Consider the following 13,248-nt stretch of genomic DNA (forward strand, 5'->3'; position numbering starts at 1 on the left):
GGCTATTCTGAGTGGCCAAAGAGCATTGATCACGCCTCCAGGTCTTTAATTTACTCAAGTTAGGTAATAAGACCTGGTACTTAAGACACGCAAAATACAGCCCTATATTATCCATAATCCATTATATGCCCTGGATCTCGCCTTATGGAACGTGTTCAAATCATGACCACAGCGTGCAATTTACGTGAAATCTTTCACAGGACGTTCCTACTAGGCAGAGGAATATATCCCACCGTTTTCACATTGGCCAGTTAGTTATAGCACCACCAACATTTGGAAAACACATTTTTGGAACAAAATGCTTCAAATCATCCAATTGCCATCCAAGGCATAAGAAGAAATGGCACCCTTTTCACATTGGCTTATTATAGCGCCACCAGGAGGCCACAACCTGACCTGCCCTGGTGGAGACCTTTTTCTATTCATCATTTAATTGACTCACAGCTCACTTAAATCTGGACCATTAAAAAAAAAATCACACCCGCGTGAAGTGAGTGGTGCAACTCCGTGTGGGGGTTCCCGGTGGGGGGGGGTATCAAGCGAAAACAGAAGTTCGGGAAATCGGATTAATTAAACAGACTTGCACTGAACTATGCACAAGTATCAGCACGTGTTACTGATTATGGGGAATTTTACATTATTTAAATCCATTACATAGGCTATTTCCTGCGTAATGGGGTGATACAACTGAACGAGGAAATCGTGCACGATGCGCCTTGGCACAAATCTAATAACTTCTTTGACTCATTGACTAGACAATTAAACACAATGAGCAGACATAATTGACACTCTGTTTATGGGAAAATTACAATCACAAAGATTTTTGGAGAAATTAAGACGAGAACGAGACCTCTGAGCTGCAGTGAATGTTCTGCGTTGAGGCAGCTCCAAAAGTGGTTTGAAGAGGCACTTTCCGTTGTCCTAAACCTGTGTGCACAAGATAGCAAACATAGGGAAAGCGCATCAACACGCCTACAGATATAGGAGTCGGCTAAATGAATAGTGGGTTGTGTGGCCGCAAGATACCATTAACGCATAGTGGAAGCTCCTGAATGCATAATTCACGGAAAGTGTATATTACTTGCGGATAAAGCATGGCACAAGATGGAGCCCATAGTGTTTTATATTTGTTGAGGATAATGTATTTTGGGGTTCTTTTTTATGCTACCGTATGTTGATGAATTGAATACATACTGTAGAACCCCAATGGAAACAAGTCCATAGGACTTCTGTGTGTTATCCGTTTAGCCCAAATGTCTGACTGTACCCCACGCTGTTTACATTCTGTTTAATAAAGCATTCAATCTATCAAACCTGCGCCCGCTTCAGTGTCTGCGCATAGGTCTGTCCGTATACATGCATGTTTATATTGAATTACAACAACTGAGGCATGCAGTCCAACCGGCTCCGGAGCAGTCATAGGATAACGCATTATATAACTAATGCATAATGTCATGAAATATTACTTTATGAGTATATAATGCATTACTACAAATTGGGTCATATTATTATGGTTATTACTATGACAAGTAAAAATATTGTTTAACCCGTTCAAAACCGGGAAAGCATCTGGGTTTGTTTTTTCAGAAAACTCTTGGGATTTAGCTGTGGGGTGGGGGTAGGGAACTGTGACGGACATTGTGCATTTGTTTGTTTAACTGTATGTAATATGTGTTTTATTTTTAGTTTTGTCATTATTTATTTATTTTTGTTCTGTATTTATTGTTGTCAAAACATTTCGTGATAAGATAATGATTGTATTTGTGCTGCCATGGGGATGTGGGGGGGATATATGTCAATTGTTTTGAAAATACTTCTTTGTACTGTAAAGAAAATCAATAAACATATGTTTAAAAAAAAAAGAAAACTCTTGGGATTTAGAACAGTGGTTCTCAAAAATACAAGCTTGTACGTGTGCTACTTTTGAACATTTTTGAAAAATCTTGAAACTGTTTTGAACACAAATCTTCTCTTCTGGTGTCCCTGGCACAAAACCTTTTCAGAGGGAGGTCCGCGGCCAAATAAATACATAATCCTTTTGGGGGGTCCTTGACATGAAAAAGTTTGAGAACCACAGATTTAGAAGGCATTTGTATGTATAATCGGTCTCAGGTCTAAATGGGTTCAGAAAGTGTTATTTGCACATTTTATTGTGACAACGCACTGTGGTCACCATTCGTTACCTAGCTCAGGGGTTCTCAACCTGTGGGTTGCAACCCCTCGGGGGGGTCCCCAAATTATTTTCCAAAAAAAAAGAAAAGAAAATGAATGGCTGGAAAAAGGAAATGAAGAGTTTACATAATTATAGTATACATGCATATACCTTCCCTAATGTATATCTGGTTTCAGTATTTATTTATGGTGTATTGTCTCTATTATTAAGGTTATTGTAGCAGTCAATATTGGGGGTCGGGAGGGGGCGGTGGCGGGGGTCCCGACACATTGCCAAAGCATTTCCGGCCAAAAACGTTGAGAACCCCTGACCTATGTAGCTGACGGGCGCTGTAGCTTCTAAGTTGTTTGGGCCCCCAAGGGTCTATACTTAGTCGGGGGCTCCTGTCCTATTTTAGCGGGTCTAGCAGGGGGTCCCCAAATTATTTTATGGGGTCCCCAGATGATTGATGTGCAACGTTTCTCACTCAAACACTATGTTTACAGGGTATCTGCGCATTTCTAAAGTTACAATACAAATACTTTCAAGACCTTGAAAGAAAAAGGTTAAGCATCAAAGGCCTATAGTCACAGAGCAGGGAAGTCATACCAGACATAACAGTTTTGTTTATTGGGGCTTTCACATATTAAGACATGTAACCTCTATTATATATTATACATTTATTTCACACCGACACAAGAGCCTCATCCAGTGTCACGTGCCGGAAACAGCCGACCGACAAGCGATTAGGGTCGGGATCGTTTAGTATTTTAACGATTCCGGACGGTTCCTTAACGATTCCCTCCTAATGGTCCATTGAACTATTCCTATTGGGGGTTCTAAATGGACCCTCACACGTCTGTAACTCTGAGTGTCCAAATGTGTACAGTGTACAAGTGGAACCAAATGGACCCGTAAGAGTCCATTTGGTTCCACTTGTACACTCTCAAGAGTGGTGGTCCTTTGAAATAAAAAAGGTATGAGAAGAACCACCGGTATTGTAATTGTACAGACGCGAAGTCTGCATACCAGATCTGCCAGTGTGATAAAAACCGGTTCCCGGGAACAGTTACAAATGTGATGGAACCGATTCCGGTTCCACAATGTTGGATCCGGTCCCTCCGGTTCCGGATCCCAACCCTATATACAAGCGATGTGACACGTTGTGAGCTTGTAGATCTGATATTTCCAGCGAGGGACACCGACCGCCGTGCGACAACAGAGTATAAATTAGGCAAACAGTCAAAACCTCAGAATCCTTTCAGTTCCAACACCACAAACACTCACATCTATGTGGATATCGTTTTCTGTTACCATGGTGATCATAACAAAGTTTGAACCTCCGCTCCGTGGAGTCAGACATATAAGAAAAAACAAACATATCAAATGCAAACAGGAAGTTTACACAGGGTCCCACGTTTTTTTTTCTTCCAAGCTTGTTCAACGGCCTATGGATTTGTAAAAAAAAACACGCTATGCATTCCTGTTCTAAAGCCGTTTCAAGTTGACCTCCTGTGCAATGATAACATCCCACCACCACAGCTATGGAGAATTTATATATAAAACAAACAGATTAAATCTGTTCTTTTTGGCGAGCGACACCGTTAAAAACAACAACGTATAAATTAGGCTTAAAGGAAAGATACAACATAATTTGGTCTTTCTAAAAGTAGCTGTATATATATCGATTTGGATTATTTTTGGCTGAAGCAAAATGAGTCTTGGAGAGGTAAGGGGTGTTGAGGTGGGGTTGAGGGGTTTTAGGGAACTAGTCTAGTTGAATACATGAACAGTCGACCCGAAATACAATCGCCCCGGGTCGAATCCAGTGGTCGGTACCGAAAACGATTTACGATTCTGTCCCCAACAACGGGACATTACTCGAACGGCACCGAGTCATCTGAAGCGGACTTCAGCCACGAGTGGCAGCACTGCACCGAGTGAGCTCAGGCGAGCGAGTTGCCGTGCCGAACGTAGCAAAGTTCGGCATCTCCGTCGCAACTGTTTTAGTTTTTGCCTGACTACTTCCTCACCTAATATTAGGGGATGTAGTGTGTTCTCATACCAAGTGGGCCGAGTGTTGCGCATCAGCGAGGAGTGTGTTCCGGGCACCGGATTATTTGGTAAAAAAAAAATGGGGACGGACGTGTTTTGGGGGGGGCGAGCGTTCCTGTTACCGCCTAGGAGTGGTAGTGGTTGGAGCTGCTCTAGGATCAGCTGAGCCGCCTAGAGAGCATCAGGAAAACAAAAGCTGGTCAAACTGAAACCAGACCACGGGACAACTTCATATCATAGATATACAGTATATACCGGTATGCAGTATATATATATATTTTGTTGTCGAGGCAGTTCAGCAATATCACCGGCTAGCAGGGACTGATTTACAACTATAACTAGCCTTTAGGGCAAAATGTTATGTGTTATTTCATATAATGAGGTACGAGGGACACAACATACTGTACAATTTAGTGGATGATTGTATACTTTTAAGCACCATACGGTGCCAAGACTTTGGGCCTCTGCAGACGGGGAGCAACTGACAGTGACATATAATTCATTTTCAATGGTAGAGAGGCACGGGCAATCTGACAGGCAGAGCAACATGTGGGGAACACTGGTGTGAAACCGTCACGTTTGTGCTCCATTCAGACACACACACACACACACACACACACACAGACGAGAGCTGAATTGTGGTGAACCTTTGTTTGCACGTGATGGTGCAGGACATGATTTGACAGCGCTGAAGCAGGTGTACCGTGCCGTCTGTATGGCGTGTATTATCGTGTTACATTTGTATGCATTGTTGATGAATTGAATGCATGCACGGGACCACAACCACGAGGGAAACAAGTCTCCAGAACATTTTTGTTATCCCTTTAGCCTTAATGTCTTACTCTACCACAGTGCCGTTTAAGACTAATGAAGTATTCAATCAATCAATCAATCAATCAATCGAAGCACAGTGCGACCCACCGCTGATCCAAACCAGGCATTGTTGATCCCCATCTGTAGAGCCCTTATTAGTATTGGGTATAGCTCCCCTGGGGGACCTACACCCCTAAAACTGGGTGTTCTACAGCCATAACAACTCACTCACTCAAATACACAGGACCACGACACAAAATGTATGACATTAAAAAATAGACTTCTTGGCCAGTATACTGCAGTGCCCATGCTCACCCTATAATACTGACGTGTAGACAAACAATCACGGTTGAATATGTACAAACCGACCGCACTATGACGCACACCCATAGCGTAACTGTAAACAAACGCGCAACAACGCTCCGCACAAGATTTGATCACCAGCGAGGATTAAGAGATCACCATGGCAACGAGGAGGAACTCCACAATCGTAGGATTGCTTGTGTTGTGGGAAAGTGAAAGAGGTTTCTCATTCTGAAGATGTTTCAAGTGGTCTCTAGAGTGGAGAGGAAAGTCCCCTTACAATTTACACTACAGGGAAATTCTCATGGCAGGTGTACTAACGCGAATACACGCACGCACGCACGCACGCACACACACACACACACACACACACGCACGCGCGCACACGCGCACACACACACACACACACACACACAATATATATAACAATAACTATGCAGCAAAAATGAGTTGACATACTGTAAGCTAATTACAGTTCAATTATTCATGTAGTCTTCTGATAAAAAATAAATACACTTAAAACACTCACAAAATGCACATTCCCTGATGACAGCAACATATATACTGTAGGTAAAATGTAAACAATATAACAAAATCTAAAATAAATAGGATTGCATTGCTTTTCAGCTACAGCTACAAATGAATGATGAACATGTACAGTACACTAACAGAATACCAAGTCTGTTGATAATTTAGGCCCGACGTCGAAAAGTCTTCTGAAAGAATAAATATTCAAATTTTCACGATTTTTCTAAAATAGCAGACCTGCAAGCTTGTAGTGCGCCACTCGGTGGCGCGCTATGAGCTTGTAGATCTGCTATTTTTCAATAGCTAAAGTATAACATAATGCTTAGTTATGTTCCCGCCCAGAATCGGTTGGGATATGGCAAAGTCTTGCCCGAACAATTCAGTTTCGCACCCAAATCAGCAGCCAGAGAGCAAGGACTGATAACAGGATGTTATTAATAAGCTAAATATAATCAATTATGAGACATACCGTGGGCCGCCAGGTTTTTACAGACGGTGTACGACGTGCTTGTTTAGATGCAACTTCTACCATTACAAAGATGGAGACTAAAATCATGTAATTATGAGTCACTAAAGTTGAGATATAGGTGAACTCGAACTCCCTTGACATGAGGATTGCATAATACTGTAGGTGTCTGTAGTTTCTTGTTCAGGCTGCTGTTTTCAACATATTCGTTTGTGTATTTGCCTTTGATGTTTTCACTGCCGTTCTGTAGATTTCTACATAGTTGATTAACTAACTCATGTCAATATAAGTAGATTTTTATAAACCATGACCCAGGTAGTTCTACTGTTCTGACAGTGACAAGGAAAGTTTTATCCTTTAGTTTTGCCTTTCTACACATTGCATAAATCTGAACAATACTCGAGAGTCTGACAGTGTTGCGGTGCGACACATTGTTAGCTTGAAAATCGGTTGTTTTGGGCAAACTTCACCACTGTGCATGCAGTATAGTGGAGTGAAGTACAAATTAATCTTAAGACTACTGTCAGCAATTACCTAAGTGTATAGAAACCTTATATTCATCTGGATCTGCGACAACCAGCACCGTCCTCACCAATCCAGGAGAGCATTCTTTCAAGCTTGATTTGTCAAGCGTGGTGTCCCACGCCAAAGAAATAGCAAAAAATGCGTCATGTTGCGTACGTATATATCAGGCCTTAGCGTCTTCTGGAGCACAAGACTTTACCATACCTACAGTAACTGGTTAATGAACCGTCTACATGTCTCTCAATAACAATAACAAAAAAGAATTGTTTGCCTCAATAACTAATATTGATATGACATGATGAAGCCATAGCACTTGCACTCAAAACGGCCAACTATGAAATGATTTATATTCTATTCTACAAGGTCAAATAGTGTGTGTGCATTTTTTTTTTAAAGGAAATAGAATGAACTATGTGTTTGTTATGACTATGAGTCACCTCATAACAGACTTTATAAATTACTATTTAGCATACATTATCCTAAATATTCACAAAGGTTTCCTTGGGGAGGAAAAAAGGTGACCGATGATGAGTCTTGTCTGTTCTGTCATCGTCTGACTGACCATTAAGCCAGCCTAACAGTGAACATTAACCACTTAAACCATCTATACTTAGTAAACTGAACATGAGTTGGCTATGTACTCCCCCCCCCCCCATACATCAATCGCTTTAGCCCCAACAAATAGCCAATCTACAAGCTCACAATGAATCGCAGGGCGACGCATTGTGAGCTTGTAAGATCTGCTATTTCAGGCAGAAGTTTCGCCCCAGAACAGGGTTCAAGTGGTTAAGCCAACCTAACAGTGACCATTAGGCCAGCCTAATGGTCACCATAATAACAAAACATAATGAGGAAATGGAGGCAGTGAGGGTCAGAGGTCAGAGTTTAGGAGTCATGTTGAACCTTAATCCAGCAACCAGGATGGAATGACACGAGACATGTTCCCCACATAACACCATGGTCCTCCTGGAAGACAGACAGACAGACAAAGAGAAAAAGATAGGGAGAGAGGGAGGGAGAGATTTACACGTTTAGTTTATCCACTGTAACTTATAACAAGCACAAGAAAATAAATATCACTGGGATTAAAGTCAAAGATGCATTGCCCTCAGAGTCAATACCCTCATAACAAAATATACTTCTCCAGAGTGAGTGACACCCACAGCCCAACACCAGAGGGAGCGACCGTGATCTGGTACCACCCAGATATAGAACAAACATGGACATGTTCTCATTCTACTGCTCTGCCACCGAAATGTGGAATGCCCTGACCAGTGTTTCCATTATCGTTGCTGTCGGGAGGTTTTCTTTAGGTTTTTTTGCATAAATCATCGCTATTGAAATATTATTGAAATAACACGTCTGTGTGTTATTTTAAAGTAGTAAAAAAAAAACTCATAACTTCATTGGACCCTCAAACTGTCTGCTAAAGCAACTAACTCGGACTCCACCACCTCTTCCCCTCTCATGCAAGTAATGGATAATATATAGTCATAACACCAACTTTGATGAGGCAGTATTGCTTTGTTTTCAAAATCCGAGACAAAGAGTTCTTATAATTGTCACAGGGCCCCCCAAAGCTCTGAACACAATAACATAATGATGTAATTATGAAGTTCCCTTTTGTATTTAAGAGAACTCACCTGTGTTTTACTCCCAGAAGTAGAGCAGATACCATATGGTCTCGTTCTTCAGCTGAGGTCCAAACAGAGGGTTGGTCTGGGCCAGGATAGCTATCAACCAGCTGTCAGAGACAGAGACAGAGAGAGAGAGGGAGAGGGAGAGAGTGAGACAGACAGAGCGAAAGAAAAGCAAGCAAGAGAGCAGGGCAGAGAGGGAGAGAGAGAGAGTGAGAATACATGTAACGTTGCTGTCGGGCACGAGCAGAATCTGTAACGGACCCCGGGACAAAAAAGGCTTTTATTTTGATAGATCTTGCAGGAACGAAGAAATTAAATGCGGTGCGAAGCGACGCGTTTCGAGCTTGAGGATCTGCTACTTTTGCTACTTTATTTATTTGAATCCTGAAAAGTAGGCTGTTTTGGACATATAGGCTGTACTGTATGATGTTTAAAGCCAACGGAAACGATAAGTTAAATAAACAAAGTATTTTGTCAACTGAAGCATATTGTATAATCTGTGCCTTAAGTCAAATAAATATTGGTACAATCTGTATACGTAGCTGCTTGAGTATTAAATCAAACCATTCTATTATAGCTTCACAATACTGACAGTGACAGATTGCTCCGATCACAACATTACATGTAGGGCTAGAAACTAGTGGTGCAACTCCCCATCTCCTCTCTCTCTCTCTCTCTCTCTCTCTCATTAGCAGGCAACAGTGCAGCACTGTCTCTCTCTCTCTCTCTCTCTGTTTCTGGCAAACAGCGCCCCTACTGGTGCTCATTATGGTGCTCATTAACACATACATAGGTGAACACATAGGTGAACACATAGGCGGACACGGACATTGCTGTTCCTTGGAGTGGTTGCACCACTCAAAAACGATTGTGTAGCTCTAGCATTTTGTTGCTGTTGGGTGTTTTCTCATAAATCAATGCCCTACTTGATCACACTACAGCGTCACACAAAAGCGCCGCGAAGAGGTTCGAGCTTGCATGTGATCTGCTACTGTTGATGCTTTTGAATTTGAATCCTGAAAAGTAACAGTTTTTGACACCCTCAGAGACGGAGGGTATATCAGGTAGTAGGTAGGTACCGTCGCCCATAATCCATCTCACCCTCGCTTTTTACCGCCCGCCTCACACCGACCGCTCGGTGCGGCGGTTCTTTTGCATTCTTTATCTTGTTTTACTGAGAATAAGGTTAGGAATATATGTTCAGGGTTAGGCATAGTTTTACTGGGGTTAAGTTTGGGGATATAGGGTTAGGTTTAGGCATAGTTTTACTGAGGTTAAGGGTTAGGAATAACGTTAGGTTTAACCGTTCAAGTGTGAGGCTGTCAGTGTGTGCGTCAGTGTTGATTTCACAGACCTATGACGAAAAATGTTCGTCGACTGGCTTTTTCCACTGACAAAAACTAAATAAGCAAACGAAGTAATTAAGCTCACAACGGTCACATCACACATTGTGAGCTTGTAGTTTCAGCATTCTAACCAAGAGTAGAATCAGTCTTTACGATGCCAATCAACTGTAGATTTAGTCTAGTATAAGCTTATGATATTTAGTCGACTAAAAGTACACTAATAAAAAAACATTTCAGGTGACGAAAATACGACTAAAACTAACAGAAACAGTCTGAGGCTGAGCAGTTCCGCTGGCTGTACTCCCGCGGGGCGAGTTGGTAAATGGGCGACTCGTTTGGTATCAGACGAAGTGGTCAGTTCAGTGTGTGTTCTGTTCAGTGTGTCATGTCATTGTATACTGTATTTATTCGTTCAGGTTGTTTTGACGTATATACACACTGACACACACAGTTCATATACTGTTGCCAACACAAACAAGAGGACCGGGGACAAACATTTATACTCACAACAGGTAGCAGCAGACTGCTGTTAGTATTAAACTGGTGATGATGACCCTGTGAGGAGAAAAACACAACTGGTCAGTCCTATACACACACACAAACACACACACACACACATGCACACATGCACACACGCACACACACACACACACACACACACACACACACACACACACACACACACACACACACACACACTGAATTCGAATATTTTGTAGAAGTTCGTTTTCTTCTGTAATAAAATTAAAAAAGTGAAACTTTCATATATTCTCAATTCATTGTGCATAAAGCGAAGTATTTAAAACCTTTTTTTCCCCATTTTAATCTTGATGATTATGGCGTACAGCTCATGAAAATCTAAAAATCCTATCTCAACGAATTAGAATAGAGACCACAGAAAGAAATGTTTTTTAAACGAGAAATGTCGACCATCTGAAATGTATATTAATGTATGCAGTTAATACTTGGTCTGGGCTACCTTTGAAGAAATTATTTCATCAATGGGGCGTGGCATGGAGGTGATCAGTCTGTGGCACTGTTGATGTGTTATGGAAGCCCAGGTTTGCTTTGATAACATCCGTAATTGAATGTGTATTGTTCAGTCTCATGTCACACATTCCTCTTCTTGACAATACAACCTAGACTCCTAGAGTCTCTGTGGGGTTTAGGTCAGGCCAGTTGGCTAGTCAGTTAAGCACAGTAACACCATGGTCAGTACACCAGTTACTAGTAGTTTTGGCTCTGTGGCAAATCTAGCTGGAAAAGAAAATTAGCATCTCCATGAAGCTTATCAACATACTGAAACCATTGTTAAGTTTTCACTGTCAGTGAGTGGACCAACACCATGCAGATAACATGGCCTAAATCATCACTGTGTTTTGTCATGTCCAGAGTCTCAACACAACCATCTATTATGATATTTGACAGCACTGTGTGCCTCCTACATTGACAAGCTTTATGTTGATGCTGATTTTCCTTTTCCAGCAGCACTTGGCACCTGCCCACAGAGCCAAAACTACACGGTGATGATTTAGGCCATGTTATATGTGCATGGACCATGGTGTTGGTCCACTAACAGTTAACAACGGTTTTGAGCGATATCGTCAGAATCGGGGGAAATCTTGGGCTAGGTGTTGTCGGGGTGATGTTGATGATGATGTGAAGGATGAGGCGCAGCACGGTCGGGGCCCTAACGTCGTGACATCAATCCAACCCTACATCGTACAACCCGAATATTTATTTTCAATAAACCAATGCTCACAAAATATATCCACTGTTTAGCAATGAACATAATAATGCATAATATAATATAACCCAAAAACGTCACGTATAAACAGTAAAAAAAAAAAGGCCACAATCAATTCAATGACCGCAGTGTTGTACTGACGGTATAGTTTACGGTACCTACCCCCGGTTGGGTCCTTTAGGCACTAGAAAAGGGGCCACGACACCCACCAGGCCCCATAACGTCGTGAAACAGATCATCGGTAGGGCAAACGAGTGATAAACCATCGTTTCGCTTGATTAAATATCCGTAATATCGGTGAAATGGTGCAAACGTGTCTCCCTCAAACGCACAGCATCAATGGCTCCTGTATCATCTGTGCGGCTCTCCCCGCATGTCCCGCCCACACAGCAGATACATGTATCCGATTGGCTCACAGCGTCTGTGTAGCTTCCACTGATTGGTTCCCACAGATGTCGTTCAGTATTATTAATACAGAACGGTTCAAAGGAGGAAGGATGTAAAACCTGCATCACGACAGGTTGTTGTGGGCTTATAGTTCGTTGGCTAAAATCCTGCCTTGGAGCTTTGCTTCTCTCTGTCTGTGCTGCTGATTAGCTACACAAACACATAAATAAAACCTATTGTATTGATTGATTGATTGATTGAAATATTTATTAACAGTTTGCAGAATTACAGTACATTTCCAGCACAAACTCAATACAAAGACTGTTAACTGTGAGTGGACGACCCAATTAAGCATTACACTTGTTTACAAGAGGGTCCACCTTGTTCAATTCATCAAAACATTTAGAGACAATAGACACTTCTATATAGTCAAAGAACAGAACAGGAATTCATCATGAAGGAGGTAAAAAGGGAAAAGAAACATATAGGCCTAAAGTGAGGGGAAAGGGGGGGGGGGGGCGGTGGGGGGGATTCAGATTTTACGGGGCCAGTTTCGAATTGCAGCTGTCCGTAGGTGCCCTTTGAGAGCGGTTTTGAAGGAGTCAAGGGATTCGCATGTCTTTGGTAGGGTGTTCCACATTTTGGTGGCATATAGGAGTATGAGGTATTAATGAGGCCTTGAAACATGAATATTATTTAGGATTCCTCCTAACAATAACGCTGGACCTACAACAACTACTGATTGATTGATTGATTGATTGATTGATTGATTGATTGATTGATTGATTGATTGATTGATTGATTGATTGATTGATTGATTGATTGATTGATTGATTGATTGAAGAATGTATTAACAGTTTTGGAGAATTACAGTATACATTTCAAGCACAACTCTATACAAGACTTTTAACTGTGGACGACGCCATAAAGCATTACACTTGTTTACAATATGGGTCCATCATAACTGGAATGGCTTATTGGTTGACAACAGAGTACAGCACCAAGATAACCATGTGTCTAAATACTTCCTTAATGTTAACGAAGTCCACACCCACAACACCACAGGGAGCTCAACAAACCATGTGCAACCCAGATTTGGCACAAACAAGGGACTAAATTATTTTCGCTCCTATGCCACCAAAATGTGGAACACCCTACCAACGGTCATTAAGACTTGTAAATCCCTTGACTCCTTCAAAACCGCTCTCAAAGGGCACCTACGGACGGCTGCAATTCGTAACTGGCCTCCGTAAAATCTGATTCCCCCACCCACCCATTTTCCCCCT

At 41.8% G+C, this 13,248-nt stretch overlaps 1 protein-coding gene across 1 annotated transcript; it reads right to left on the reverse strand.

The window, feature by feature from the left end:
• Positions 1–7,558: 7,558 nt before the first annotated feature.
• On the reverse strand, positions 7,559–11,915 carry atpv0e2 (ATPase H+ transporting V0 subunit e2). Its single transcript, XM_080760659.1, has 4 exons — positions 11,738–11,915; positions 10,336–10,383; positions 8,486–8,586; positions 7,559–7,808 (listed from the first exon to the last, which is right to left on the reverse strand). The coding sequence occupies exons 1-3, from the start codon at positions 11,839–11,841 to the stop codon at positions 8,493–8,495; spliced, it is 246 nt and encodes an 81-aa protein (XP_080616785.1). The 5' UTR covers positions 11,842–11,915; the 3' UTR covers positions 7,559–7,808; positions 8,486–8,492.
• Positions 11,916–13,248: the final 1,333 nt, after the last annotated feature.

Source organism: Protomyctophum bolini (genome assembly GCF_963924005.1).
Source record: "Protomyctophum bolini genome assembly, chromosome: 3".
In the NCBI taxonomy this organism is placed as follows: domain Eukaryota; kingdom Metazoa; phylum Chordata; class Actinopteri; order Myctophiformes; family Myctophidae; genus Protomyctophum; species Protomyctophum bolini.

What these genes read in the sequence shown, in the direction of transcription:
- atpv0e2 (XM_080760659.1), bottom strand. Translation starts at nt 11,841, where the DNA reads ATGGTTTATCACTCGTTTGCCCTACCGATGATCTGTTTCACGACGTTA. An exon ending in CCTAAAGGACCCAACCGGGG is followed by an intron (nt 10,384 to 11,737) that starts GTAGGTACCGTA and finishes TTCTCCTCACAG; the next exon opens with GGTCATCATCACCAGTTTAA. An exon ending in GCAGTCTGCTGCTACCTGTT is followed by an intron (nt 8,587 to 10,335) that starts GTGAGTATAAAT and finishes TGTCTCTGACAG; the next exon opens with CTGGTTGATAGCTATCCTGG.